This window comes from Rhipicephalus microplus, chromosome 2 (assembly GCF_043290135.1).
Source record: "Rhipicephalus microplus isolate Deutch F79 chromosome 2, USDA_Rmic, whole genome shotgun sequence".
Lineage (NCBI taxonomy): Eukaryota > Metazoa > Arthropoda > Arachnida > Ixodida > Ixodidae > Rhipicephalus > Rhipicephalus microplus.
This window is the reverse complement of record NC_134701.1, coordinates 272,282,171-272,296,190: the sequence shown is the minus strand read 5'-3', so window position 1 is coordinate 272,296,190 and position 14,020 is coordinate 272,282,171. Positions and strand designations below refer to the sequence as shown.

At 44.7% G+C, this 14,020-nt stretch overlaps 1 protein-coding gene across 1 annotated transcript in view; it reads left to right on the top strand.

Annotated features, from left to right (window-relative positions):
* Ids (iduronate 2-sulfatase) overlaps positions 1-14,020 on the top strand; it is a 30,281-nt gene that overhangs the window by 10,438 nt on the left and 5,823 nt on the right. The window contains exons 4-8 of the mRNA XM_037420971.2: positions 1,285-1,465; positions 2,245-2,333; positions 6,471-6,699; positions 9,448-9,608; positions 10,815-10,941. Coding sequence (XP_037276868.2) covers positions 1,285-1,465; positions 2,245-2,333; positions 6,471-6,699; positions 9,448-9,608; positions 10,815-10,941 — 787 coding nt within the window. The remainder of the gene's footprint in view (positions 1-1,284; positions 1,466-2,244; positions 2,334-6,470; positions 6,700-9,447; positions 9,609-10,814; positions 10,942-14,020) is intronic.

The following is a 14,020-nucleotide window of genomic DNA, read 5'->3' as shown; positions in this document are numbered from 1 at the left end:
CGTGCGATGTCGTTAGTCGCTTGTCGTAACGCAGGCAAAACCAGATATACCATCGCCGTCTGTGCATGTGCTCGCGCCAAGGAGAAGTTTTACTTCTCTCCTTCGTCGAGCACTTTGATGACTATATTATGTGCGAAGTACTTAAGGAGTAAAACCACGTACAAAAATAAATAAGAGGAAGCAAGCAAGAAAAGAAAGAGAGAAAAAATACTAGAAAAATAGATAGAAATAAAAATAGTAAAAAAAGACTGAGAAAACCGGAAATTACAAAAAGAACAAAAGGGAGCATGAAAAAAAGAAAACAAAAGATAAAAAACGATGAAGGCTGCTCAGCTTCGCGCTACCATCAGCCTTGACACCACTAGAACGACGTTTTATTCATTTTAAATAAATGTATATAAGAATAGGTTGGTGCCAATGCGTGGCGCCGGCTATACTCCTCTTCGCTCGCACAACAGTCGACATCGCATATCAGTTAACACACACAAAGCGATACGTAGGTACATAGCACAACACTTATGCACTGTGTCTTAGCTTTTCATTACAGAAATGTGTCCACAACACACAGAGTTTCGAAAGACACAAGTAATCACGCAATGAAAATGTCCACAGAAAACGTGAAAGTTCACTAAAATGTGAAAGGTGATCATATCTCTTAACACAGCACTGTTTTCACAAAGGTTTTCACAAAGCTATTTTTGTGAAACATACCAGTTAACGATAAGGCCAATACATTTTCTTTTTGTTGATTTAGTACTTTTGAGATACTTCTGATTGTCCCAGAAAGGGAACTATACTGCACGCGTAGCAGTGGCTTGTCGGTTTCCTTTTAGCCATGGACCCACGATTTTTGCTACTGATGAACCCTGCTGCGTGATCACGTGTGTTCTGCTTACCTTAAAGAAGTGTTTTGTGTAGTACCCTCACTGCTTACATATGGAAAGGATAATGTGATGTGAAGATGTTCAGCATGTCAACAATATGGCAAATCAGTTCTTGGTAATCCCGTAGTTCCATCGTAGGTAACACCACGATGATGGCACGGTCGAAATATCGACAACGCGCTTTGATCTCGCAACCGATACTTAATAGTTCTCACCTTTCATTAAGCTCTTTTCATATTCGCTGTGAACTTCCAACCTCACTTTCAACATCTTATCTTTATACGAAATAAAGTCTTAGTGAGGACCTTCTTTTCATTCGTCCATCAGTGATGCCTTCCTGAGCTGGCTTGCAGGAAAAGGTGGCCACTGTTCTAAGTCTCACATCCCATCTGTCTTTCAGCAAGCGCTCTGCGGGCCAAGTAGGACATCCTTCCTGACGAGTCGAAGGCCTGACACCCTTCGCATTTACGAAAATCACTGCCACTACTGGCGCCACACTGTGGGAAACTTCACCACTATACCACAGTACTTCAAGGAACATGGCTACCACACTGCCAGCGTGGGCAAAGTTTTTCACCCAGGTTCGTCATGGCGATATTGCACCTGATGCAATGCCTACAAAGGGTCACGTTTGCTGTCGATTAAACGATAATGTATGTTTGGCTACTTGAAATACGGTTATCTCTAATAGATAGCCAAAAACATATGAAAAAGGGAGAGTACACTACTGATCAATAACAAAGAAATTATCAGAAGTTGAAAGGTGGATGCCAAATAACATGCATGTTAAATGCATTTAGTAAATACCCATAAAACTTCATGCGAGAGTACAAATCTGCAGAGCTGTTTACGAGAACGCACGTGGATATTCAGGAAGCAGCCGGCCAGGATTAGCGTAGTTACAGCCTTCACAATGCGTCGCTAAAATATTTTACCAGTATGAGAGGAATGTTTATTTTATTGTGATTCCAACTTGCCCTAACCCATAATGCTTAGAGTAAATATGCGTATTGAAATGTGTTTTAAACACAACTTGGAGACAACAAATGAACTCACCAGGGGCGATGTCAAAGAGAGAAACAGGATCGAGATCAGGTGCAGCTTAGGTAACGGAAGGTACAAAGGTGTGCGTAGTGCACGAATATGTGTTTATGTGTATCAAATATACGTGCTCCCCCCCTCCCCCCCCCCCCTGATCTGGAAATGTTTCTATGCGTTAAGCTTTCCGCTAAAGTGCTTAAATAGGTAGAGACAATCTTTTGAAAATCATGAAAATGGGCCGTATTTCATTTTGAGATATACTTAACAAATCTTTTGCTCGATGCAATTCAGAGTATGTCGTGCATTTTTGTATCTACAGGACCACCAACTGGCCGTCACCTGGACTACCCTTACAGCTGGTCTGTCAAGCCATTTACTCCAAAGTCGCTCTATTTCGAGAATAAAGAGGTAAAGCGTTCTTCATCTTTCAAAGCGATCTTACTCCACAGTAAGAATATCAGAAGGGAATTCCAACGTTAGTCCGTGCCACACAGGGGCGTCTGCGCAGCAAGCTGGTGTTTCGTGAGCAGCGTCACCATGGTCCGAGGAAAATGGGCCGTCTCGACCACCTTCCACGCCTAGCTGTGCGTGGCTTAGCCATGTTTGGGGAGAAGGGTGTTTTGATCATTGTGTGGATGATGGGTTCCTGGAACTTCAAGTCTTTCCTGTGAAGGTACACTCCCCTTTTGCCCGGCTTCTCGTAGATGGCACCCCGGGGCTCACCCACTCAGAGAAAATTGGTAGTCGCCATTTCAATATTTTTCTCTCCTGTCTTCTAATCTCTTCTGTTACAATTTTCGGAGGCCGCTTGGAATAACCGTGTATATGGGTCCAGTTTTGAATATAATATAAAAGGTTAGAGCGGCATTGGACCGTTGGCGCCTGCAGCCTTACATGTTAACTGCTGCAACGTCCCCTAGTTGGACTTCATGATGGGTGGCCGCCAGTGCTACCGAAATATACAAATTTGCTTTGAAAACACCTTGAATTTGCCGTTTACTTAATCGTTATCCTCACAAGGGGGTACGCACCGACGAGCTAACCCCTTTTAGCCAATTTAGAGCAACCTATCTGAAACAGCAAGTTATACACAGGGAAAACGAAAAAAAGAATATAGAGAAGAGTGGTTTACCTATTTGTCGAGCCGAAATGTTTATCTGAAACCTCAGTACTGTAAGGCGACTGAAATTGCTAGCGGAGACCTTCTGCTGAAGTCGCCCCAAAGCCAACCATACGAAAAACTTTAAAGCTGCGCCGTAAGCTTAGGCAATATTCGAAAAGCTGTTTCAAAACATATATCAATTAGCAGCTCACGTGGGGTTGTGTCAGAAACAGTACTCCTCAAACTGTCTGAAAATGAATTCTCAAAGGTATGGAATTGTCGAAACGTGACCACTCTGAAACGCATCAACATCAGACGTGACAACAAAGAAATTACAACCAAAAATTACTATATACTACAAACCTTACCATATACCACAAGCCGTGCTATATACCACAAGCGATTGAAACCGGGTACATCAAACTACCCATCCATTCGTACATACCCAATTCAAGGTGATGTTTTAAATATCAGCGATTTGGCCAGGGTTCACCTAACTGCTGTGGTTCTGTGCAATATGTGGAGGCAAAATCCACCTTTTTCATAAGTGTGCGAGCACAACTCACTGCATCAACTATGACGGTCATCATGCAGCCTACTTGCCTTCCTGTCCAAACTGGAAAAGGGAGAAGGACACGATCACTCTCAAGGGCATTTCATTCAAAGAGGCCCGTAAAACGGGGCTCACCTTTTCACACCACGCCCTACAATGATGCGACATGCCGGGTGGAGACGTCGCACCGACCCTCACCACTCATTTGCTCAGAGCGAGCCATCGGCTATGGCACCTGCGATAAAGGCGGCAGTAGTGTAGTCTACTCCGCCAACGTGCGAACAGGGCTGGTGACTTCAGGGTGATCGGGTTACAACGCCTCGTGTCATGGGTCAAGGCCCGAATCTCAAGCCACAAGCTCAGACGTGCGGGCATCCAGCGGCTCCTATAGGAGGCATCGCACACTTTATCACCTCATCTAGTGACGAGAGGGTATCACCTCATCTGGTGACGAGAGGGCGGCGCAGTTCTCGCGACCACGCAAAGAAAGCAAAAGCGAAATAATGGGGCAGGATGATGGCCCCGTTTCCTGAAACAGAAAGTATTCGCATGAACACCTCGCATCTTACTGGACACACAGCACCATCGTATGCTTAAAAGGCAGGTGAAAACACTACAGTGAAACACCTGAGGCCTTCTAAGCCTCTATGAAATACAAGAACTCCCTTATTAATTTAAAAGTGCTCTATGCAAGAGACAAAAATATATAACCCAAACCTGGTAACTTTCTCCGTCACAGCGTCATTTTTCGTTAGCACTAAAGTGATGTGGTGGCGTCATTTCATGGCGTAGCAATTATAATGAGTAGACGTGTAGCGTGTGCTCATCAAACACTTGAGAAAGCTATTGAGGCAGTTACCGACATGCAATCAGGTCGTATATTGGCAATTGGCAGGTCATATCAAAGTCATACCATATTATTTTCTTTATTGTCACCCGCACCGAAGTAGTACTTACCAGACAAAGAACAGGATACAAACAGTGCCCACTTATACTGTTTGTCTGTTGGCAAACCACCCTTGTGGAATATAAGTGGTGAACCACTTAATGTTCCTCACGTTCTCATTCAGAGCAGTAGATTAGATCGTGTGAGAAAAAAGTGCTTCGCGTAATCTTATGAAATCAAATTCCGCAGCACCCTGGGACAAAAAAACATGGGACATGTTCACAGACAAGGAAACTATTTTTAAATACAGGTCGCTGTTCACGATTTTAGGGGATATTCATTGCTTTCTCGTCATATATCCGGGCCATCCCTGCATGACCTCTGAAAGAAGGTAGCTGCCGCGATAGCTACATTCAGAAAACACTTGGCTTGGAGCCCTTTGACACATGGGCATTGAAGAGGCATTCGTTAAAATGACATCCCTATAATTTGATTACCGCAATCATATGCAATGAATTCTTACTAGACTCATTTCCCGTACCTCTCGTGATTTTATTACTTATATGCTTGACACACTTATAGAGCGCTGAATTTTAGGCCTCTTATACAGCCACTTACCGCTAACATTGTTCGCATGTGAATTGTGCTATTCTGTCAAATGAGGCCCCGCCGCGGTGGTAAAGTGGCTAAAGTACACGGCTGCTGACCCGCAGGTCGCGGGATCAAATCCCGGCTGCAGCGGCTGCATTTTCAATGGAGACGAAAATGTTCTAGGCCCATGTGGTTAGATTTGAGTGCATGTTAAAACACCCCAGGTGGTCAAAACTTCCATAGCCCTCCACTACAGTATCTCTTATCATCATTTGGTGGTTTTGGGACGTTAAACCCCACATATCAATCAAATCATTTGTCAAATGAGCTGGTGCTCAAATAGTACTCTTTGGACAATAAATTACCCTTGAGCCACAAAACACCGCATATAATTGTGTATAAACTTATCCCTCTATATACTTCACGCCCATTCCGATGTCACCGACAATAATAAGGGCGCCCTTCTGCAGTGACATCATGAAATTGAGCTAGTATTACAAACTGAAGGTTGCTTTTGTTGGTAACAATCCATTGAGACGTTACTTACAGTGCATATGCGACAAGAAAAAAGGGTAGGATAAGTGGATGCAAAGAGCGCTATGGCTGCTGATGCAATATCGCTCTTAGCGTCTATACTAATCACGTCCGTTTCACCATTGTCTATGCACTGTTACTAACTCCTCGGTGGGCGCTTCGAAAATGTGAAATCTTTGTTACACAACGGAAAGGGTCAAAAGCAAGCACGTGGTGCGTGGTCGTCATGCAATCTTTCACGTTCCTATGATCCAAGGGTACAAGATAATAAATGAAAGCAGCACATTTGTAGAGTTCGGCTGTATGATCAACAGTTACATGGCAGTGAATGCCTTGGTATATAGAAAATATGTATCAAAACATTCGCTGACATGTCACTGTTAATAATACAGACTAATTACACGCACGTGGTGCCTTCGTTCGTCTACTGTTCATATTGACTAAGTTTAGTTCTTACAGACTTGCCTCATTTTGTGTACCCCGAGTCTACATTGATGACCTACAAACAAACGCAGCTACAAATTTTAGTTTTTCTAAAGCTCACAGAGGCCCGTCGGCACTGTTGATTTTTTTTTCTGATATTCAAAATCAGGCTAGAAGGTAAAAGAACAAACATCTCGATTATTACAGAATTAGTTTAGATAATAAGTAAGGTGTCACAACATATGTTATGTGTGTTAGAATAATTTACGCAATTCACCATGGCATTACTGTCATTTCACTTTAGCTGATCACAAACAGAGGATTATTTCCATTTAAACTTTATTCTTTTTTTTTCAGTTTAGGTAGTGAAATTTCATAGCGCATGAGTTAAAGCTCACAGTGTTTCATATAGAGTATGAGTTGCGTATCGAGTATGATTTTCTATGTGACTTCCAGGTTTGTCCTGACCCCAGCGGTGGCCCCAAGGCCAACCTTCTGTGTGCCGTGAACGTATCCACACAACCTCTACAAACACTGCCGGATCTTGAGAACGTTGAAGTCGCGACAAAATTCTTGAGCAAGTGGACGTCGAGAGAAGGTGGAAACAGCCCACAGATGCCATTCTTCCTGGCTGTAGGCTTCTACAAGCCCCACATTCCTTTCCGAATACCTAAAGAGTACCTAGGTAAGTATCCCTACCTTTATTTGCTTTTTGTGGTTGTTTCTATTCGTCATTTTACGGTGCAAAGAAGGCAGATAAGTTTACTCCTAAAGTTTGGTCAAAGCAGCTCGATTATTCCAGAAGAAGGCGCTTTTGGCGCTTTGCGTCTGATGCAGATGAACTTGGTGTCATCGACTCAAGCTCGCGTCGTGTATAACACTTTGGGTAAACCATCTTGTTCAATAAACCACGTCATCAGTTACACGTTTCAGTGATGGCAGCGCTTTTTGTAGAAAAAAGCTATAATATAGAAGTGCAGCCCTAGAAAGTGAGCCGATCAAATTAATAGTCGTATGCACCAGTTTACAATAACTGATATTCTATCAATCGTACGCTTGTCGGTTATCAGCCATTTCTGATAAGGCTATCATCTTTCAAGATGGTGACTTGTCATTTCACGTTGTCACGTTTCGTTGTTGCTTGGATGTGAACGCATGGCCGACGTTGTTGCCTGTAGCGAGTGGCATGTTGCACTGATAAGCATGTGGATGAAGGTCCAGTATCTGGCATGGATCGATTGACTGATATGTGGGGTTGAACGTCCCAAAACCACCATATCATTATGAGAGACGTTGTAGTGGAGGGCTCCGGAAATTTCAACCACCTGGGGTTCTTTAACGTGCACCCAAATGTGAACACACGGGCTTACAACATTTCCGCCTCCACCGGAAAGGTAGCCGCCGCAGCCGGGATTCGAGCCCACGACTTGTGGGTCAGCAGCCGCATACCTTAGCCACTAGACCACCGTGGCGGGGCATCTGGCATGTAGGAAGAAAAAAGTGAAAGAAAGATAGCATTGTACATTGTGACAGAAAGAAGGAAAGAAAGACAGCAGGCGAAAAACGCACATGACAAGTTTCGCTTGCCTGCCATATTCCCAGTAGTGAACGGGCTCCTGGATGTTTTCACACCTCAGTATTCATAGTCATAATTTTTACACCATGTATCTTTGCATCAATTACAGTGATAAATTTAGGTAATTTACATCGACATTAAAACAAACATGTTGTCATTTGTCGCACCATTTTTACTTATCAAATCCTTTCCTCTTGCTATAATACCATTACTAGCACTCTCGTAAAAAAAAAAGAAAAACAGTCCGGTCGGGTATATCATTCAGAAAAGCGGTGGCCATGAGTTGAACTTAATACATATCGCATGTGCACCCCGCCCTCCCTAACGTGATTTTTATGCTTCAAGTTCTTAAGGTGAACTAACATAGGCATTTGTTTTGAGACATTCGACTAGGGATACCAGCCTGAAGCGAGAATCAGCTGCAGCCTAATAGAAAGCGCACCGGCCCTAAATTGTGAGCGCTGAGAAGTGCGCGAAACCTTAGCTCACATATTTTGTGACTGCCCACTATACATGGCGCAAAGAAAAAAATGCTAACTTCAAAATTGCAAGCATCGAGTGAACGCCATTGAGTGAAAACCACATGTTATCGACAATGAACGACCAAACAGTGTCAAAAACTGCTACAAATGCTGTTTTAGACTTTACAGGAAGCACTAGACTAGATACTAGACTGTAGGGTGCTATGCTAAGCGGCTACTGTACAAACGCATCACCTCTTCTTGTCCTCATCATCATCCTTCATATATCTTTCCTTCCCCCTTCCTTTATTCCCTGTGTAGAGTAGCAGGCTTGAGCGAACTAACTCAGGCCGACCTCTCTGTCTTCTAATAAATTCTCATTCTCACACACGCACCGGGACAAGTTCACGTTCAAAAGAAACGTTTGTTGACGGCGGAGTAACTAGTCCTCAGGAGACTTGTCTCCCTGGGGATTTAATCTCAGAAAATTTGATCTGGAAAGAATAAATGCCCAAAGACTTACTTCGTCTTTTAACAGCTGAACTGTTCAAAAGAATCCTTTGTCCGCTCTTTATAACACAACCGCGAGGCGATGCTTTAAGCGAAGAACAGCATGGGTAAAGCTGAATGTGTGAAGAGCAAGGCTAGCGTTGCGAGTTGAGGCTGGTCTAGAAAGGGTATCGAGAAGGTGGGTGAGGCTGGGTTAAGACGTGGAAAGCACAGGGTAGAGCTATGACGGGAGTGAAGCAGGTGGTGAGCGAGTTGAGGCTGGTCTAGAAAGGGTATCGAGAAGGTGGGCGAGGCTGGGTTGAGACGTGGAGAGCTATGACGGAAGTGAAGCAGGTGGTGTGCAGATGAGGGCCGGGTAATAGACATCATGGGAAAGCTGAAGGTCGCGCATTCGTTTGTTAATATTTTCTCTGCATTGCCTCAAAGCCGTCCTAGAATGTTGGGCAACGACCAGTTTAGAACTGATACCCAACAGCTTCACTGTTTAATCAAAATTCGTAGTGTTATGTGTACTGTACTGAACATATATATATATATATATATATATATATATATATATATATATATATATATATATATATATATATATGTATATATATATATATATATATATATATATATACATATATGTATATATGTATGTATATATATATATATATATATATATATATATATATATATATATATATATATATATATATATATATATATATATATATATATATATATATATATGTGTGTGTGTGTGTGTGTGTGTGTGCGTGTGTGTGTGTGTGTGTTAGGAAACGTGACCCAATCGAAGTCGTTCACGGCGCTTCTACCTAGAGTAGTGGCGGAAATTCCTACAAAGTCTCAATCTTAGCGTATATTTCCTTCATTATCATAGATATATATCCCATTGAACACATCAAGCTTCCACCCGACCATGAGCTTCCCGCTGACCTGCCGCCTGTGGCATGGAATCCTTGGACTGATGTGCGAAGACGTCATGATGCCAGCCTCCTGAACGTCAGCTTTCCGTACGGCCCTCTTCCAGTTGATTTCCAGGTGCGTTGACATAAAATCAGTGGCAACTACCGAGGGTTCAGAGAAGAAAAAGAATTAGTGACTCGTTTCAACCAATTCCTTCATTTCGAGTGAAAATTATACAGTAATGGTCTTTATTTATATTTTGAGCTCTCTATAAGTTATTTTGACATCTACATCATCTGGCAGACATGACACAGGTTTTCTGTTAGGCTTGGATGTCGTAGAAAATGTGTTCGGTGGAATAGCTTGACAGAAAAGAAATGACAAAACTTGAAACAAATTGGTCCATCTCCCAGAAAGGAATCCTTGTGGGATGCAAATCAGCAGCGTTGCGCATGAGTGGCATCACGGGTTGCCCGACGCTAACGCCGGTGCTCCGGTGAGCACTGGAACATTTGTTTGGAGCAATGACTGGCGTAGGTCTTGTAGGTGACACGTACAGACATGTTTCGACGCGTACGTTAGGCACATGTCAGGTTTATTGTGCATGGGCCGATGAGTCAGTGGTGTAGCGAGTGGCAATCGCGGCAGGTGTTGTGGGTGAACAGTGGAGGCGGCAGCTGCGGGCGCGCGGCAAGCGGGCGGCAGGCGTGGGAGAAAGTGACGTCAGCGCGCACTGTGACAGAAGTGTGACGTCGACGCGCTGCAGCGGTGTGACCTACTTGGCACCGCGCCAACACCTACGGCGTGCGGCGCGTTCGTACACAGGGACAGCGTTACGCACGCTAGTCAAAAAGTTGCTTCGCATGTAAAAACTGACACGCGCATGGTCATAAAATTGCACATTAACCTTGAAACAGCGGCTTTAACGGAATAAGAAAGCAGGTGTTGTGACGTTGCATTACACTTTGGCATTTATGAAATTTTATACGAACTGCAAGTTTCATTTTAAAGTTTTAACGAGATGGAGGCGAAAACGTTTGAGTCCCCAAGTGCTTAGATTTTGATGCACGTAAAGAACCCCAGATGCTTGAAATTTCCGGAGACTCCTTTACAGCGTCGCCCATATTCATATGGTTGTTTTGGGACGTTAAACCTCAAATATGAATCAATCAAATCAAATTACAATATACATTATTAAGTTTTTACCAAAAAAATATGGCTGTTTGCTTCCAAGTCACAACTTGAGCTAATTTTGAAGTTTTCTTTGAAAGCTTAGTAACTATGAACGTTTTGTTTTATTTGTAGTGCTAACGTGTTTTACCCAACCTGACCAATCTGCAGAAAAAAATACGCCAACACTATTACGCTGCGGTGACGTACATGGACAAGCAAGTCGGAAAGGTTCTGAGTGCGCTCGATAAAGCCGGTCTTCGCAACGACACGTTAATTGTCTTCGTCGGCGATCACGGTAAGCTATTTGCATGTTCATTTTCAATCTGATAAAGCTGAAAGAAAGAATGGTAGCAGCCCGCTGCGCGTTCAGTAACGTCCCTCAGGACTTACAACAATGTTTCGCATCTAATCATCTGTTATAGCTTTTAGATAACATTATGCTTTGCTGCAAGCTCTGTAATATTATTGCCTTCTTTTGGTGATGCACGGCTGCCTGGATCGGGCGCGCGCGGCACCGATGCATGCACAAGATCCAGGTGGCTGTGAGTGTGTGGCTGTGGGTGATGTCACGGGAGCTGAAACTCGAAGCCTTGAGCACCAGCAATGATGAAGCCGTAAGAAGTTGCGAAGAAAAATATGAAGAGGATCACGAATAGTTGCGGGCATTTTTTGCCGTAAGGCAATAAAGCTGCGCGTGAATAGGAACGCTGAAAGCAGTAGCATAGCGAGATATGTTTTCAAGAAGTGGGGAGGGCGGCTAACTATATATGTGCAGTATATAACTACTAGGGATAGGATAAACAACCAGAGGGAAGGCAGGGAGTATATAACTACACTATGCTAAATATGTATGTGCTAACTATACTATATGCCTGAGCTTGTATGTGTAGGTGTGTACGAAATCGCTAAAATATTTAGCAACGGAGGTGGTCGAGCCCCACCAGCGCTCACCTCCCGGCTGTGCCAGTCACCCTAAGGTCGCATTCACACTTGACATGTGAGGCCAAAACGAAATCGCAAGAGTGGCCGGAAGACCACGACCACGTGCGTCGAGAACGTTCACATTCGTTTTGCTTCATGACGCCACCGCTGACATCGCTACGCAGAAAAGAATTCAATTTTGCCTGCTTTCTGAGCACTAAAGTTTATATCAAATTCTAGTTATTCGCTCAATGTACTCAAAAGAAACAGCTCGCACCTTTTCAAGCGTTGTTTCAGGAGATATGCCAAATGAAACGACACGAGTGGCGGCGGCGGATTCAGCTGGCTGTACACGAACGCGAGACAGGTTGGAGCATGATGACTCGCCGCTGCTGCACCGTCCGATTCCAGAGTACCAGTCATCGTAATCCAAACCAGGCTCTCGATGAACGCGTCCTCGTTGAGGCCATCAAGCTTCGTCGTGCTGCACGGGTAGTTTGTGATTTGAGCCGATGCGAGCCAACGCCGACGCCTTTGCCGCCATGTCGAATCTGCGGCCGGCTGTTAAGATCACGCGGTTTGGTCTAGTACAGCCAAACATAAACCGTAGCCGCTTTCGTGTGGCGGGAAAATCGGTCTCGGACCGATTTTTGCGCGCCCGCCACGTGGTTTTCCAGCCGCTTGGGCGGAGAAACGAGCCAGTTACCGTAGAGTTTCGTCGCTTTCGCTCTCTTTGAAGCCTAGTGTGAACGCACCCTAAGCACATGCACGTGCTGTTTGCCATGTCAGTATATGTTGGCAATCATATCAAACGCTGATGTCACGAATGTTCGATCGATCAACGGAAGCCATACGAGAATGTGTTGCACAGAAAAAAAAAATGGCAGCATTTCCACGGAGTGAATGATGGAGAGTGGGGCGAAGAATTCGTCCGTCCATTCGTTCTTGCTTCCGTCCGTCCATGCGTCCGTCAGTGTGACCATCCATGCGTCCATCAGCCCGTCCGTGCGTGCGTCTGTTCGTGCGTCCGTCCCTGCGTTCGTCCATGCAGCCGCCCCTGCGTCCGTTCATGCGTCCATCCATGCATCTGTCTATGTGTCCGTTCGTCCATCTAGTCAACACTCCAAGTACCACCATCTCGCATCTTTTCATCATATGTTCCCCATATAGAAACACCGCCATCCAGTGGACATTCGAAGGACTAAACGAGAGGTGGCACACGCACACTTTCTTACGGCTTGCGCTTCGGGTCCACTTCCCACCTTTAACCACCTCGAGTTCATGGTATATACTAGTTCACTGTATTCATGGCACTGCGGCTGAACGCTCGCTAAACATTTCGAAAACCAAGGGGGTCACGCCCAGCGAGTATGACGTAGCAAACTTTTTCAGTCAGATAGTGCTCAATGTACATGCCAATGGCTGCAAATGGGAAAAGAGAGGTGGAGAATTGGGCTTTTACTTTCCTACGGCTTGCGCTTCGTATCTACTTCCCATTTTTAACCACCTCGAGTTCATTCATGGTATATACAAGTTCCTTGTATTCATGGCACTGCGGCTCAACGCTCGCTAAACCTTTCTAAAGCTAAGGAGGTTACACCCAGCGAGTATAACCTAGCAACCCTTTCTTGTCAGATAGTGCTCAATGTACATGCCAATGGCTGCTAATGGTGATCGCAGCCTGCGCGTTAACTAAAAGCCAAATGCTCCTGTCTCTCATTCCCCATTAGCAGCCATTGACATGTACATTCAGCACTATTTTTATTGTTCAACAACGCACAGAAGAAGTTTCTCACCAGCACCACCTTAGAGGTCAAAATGTTATACTTGTTACATACGTGAAAAACGATCGGGTGCCGCTATAAAAAGCTTCGCCCCTACAACACTTGGTTCACAATATCGTGAAAGCTGTCGTATTTTTTTCCTTCTCACTAGATTTACTGATTCTGTCCGAAAGTTCTCCTCACCTATACTCGGCGACAACTTCCTGTGGCAGCACAGCCAAGGCTATGAAGCCCTAGCACGCCCTTTTTAGATGCGGAGCATCTTATACTCGCGCCTTGAAGTGCGCCGTCCGCACCGCTTCTCAAACATTCGACAGCTGACGCGCGCGCATACGCCGACGCGCCGTCGCCCACTCTTCCACCATCTGTGCATCCCTTCCTCCTCTACACACCGCGCGCGCTTCACTCCTCCACCATCTGTGCACCCTTCCTCCTCTACACACCGCGTTCGACATCTACAATTCTCCTGATTCTCCAGTGGACGCGCATGTGGCGTCGCGCTTCGAGAACATTCAACAGCTGACAGTGCATTGGCCGTCGTGCTGTATATATACTCAAGGTCGGCGCTCGCTCGCTCAGTTGCCGCTCGTCGGTTGGTTTGTACGGCGCGTCGACGTCCAAGGTCGCGGTGAAATGAATTCCAACGAATCCACAAACACAATGATCGAC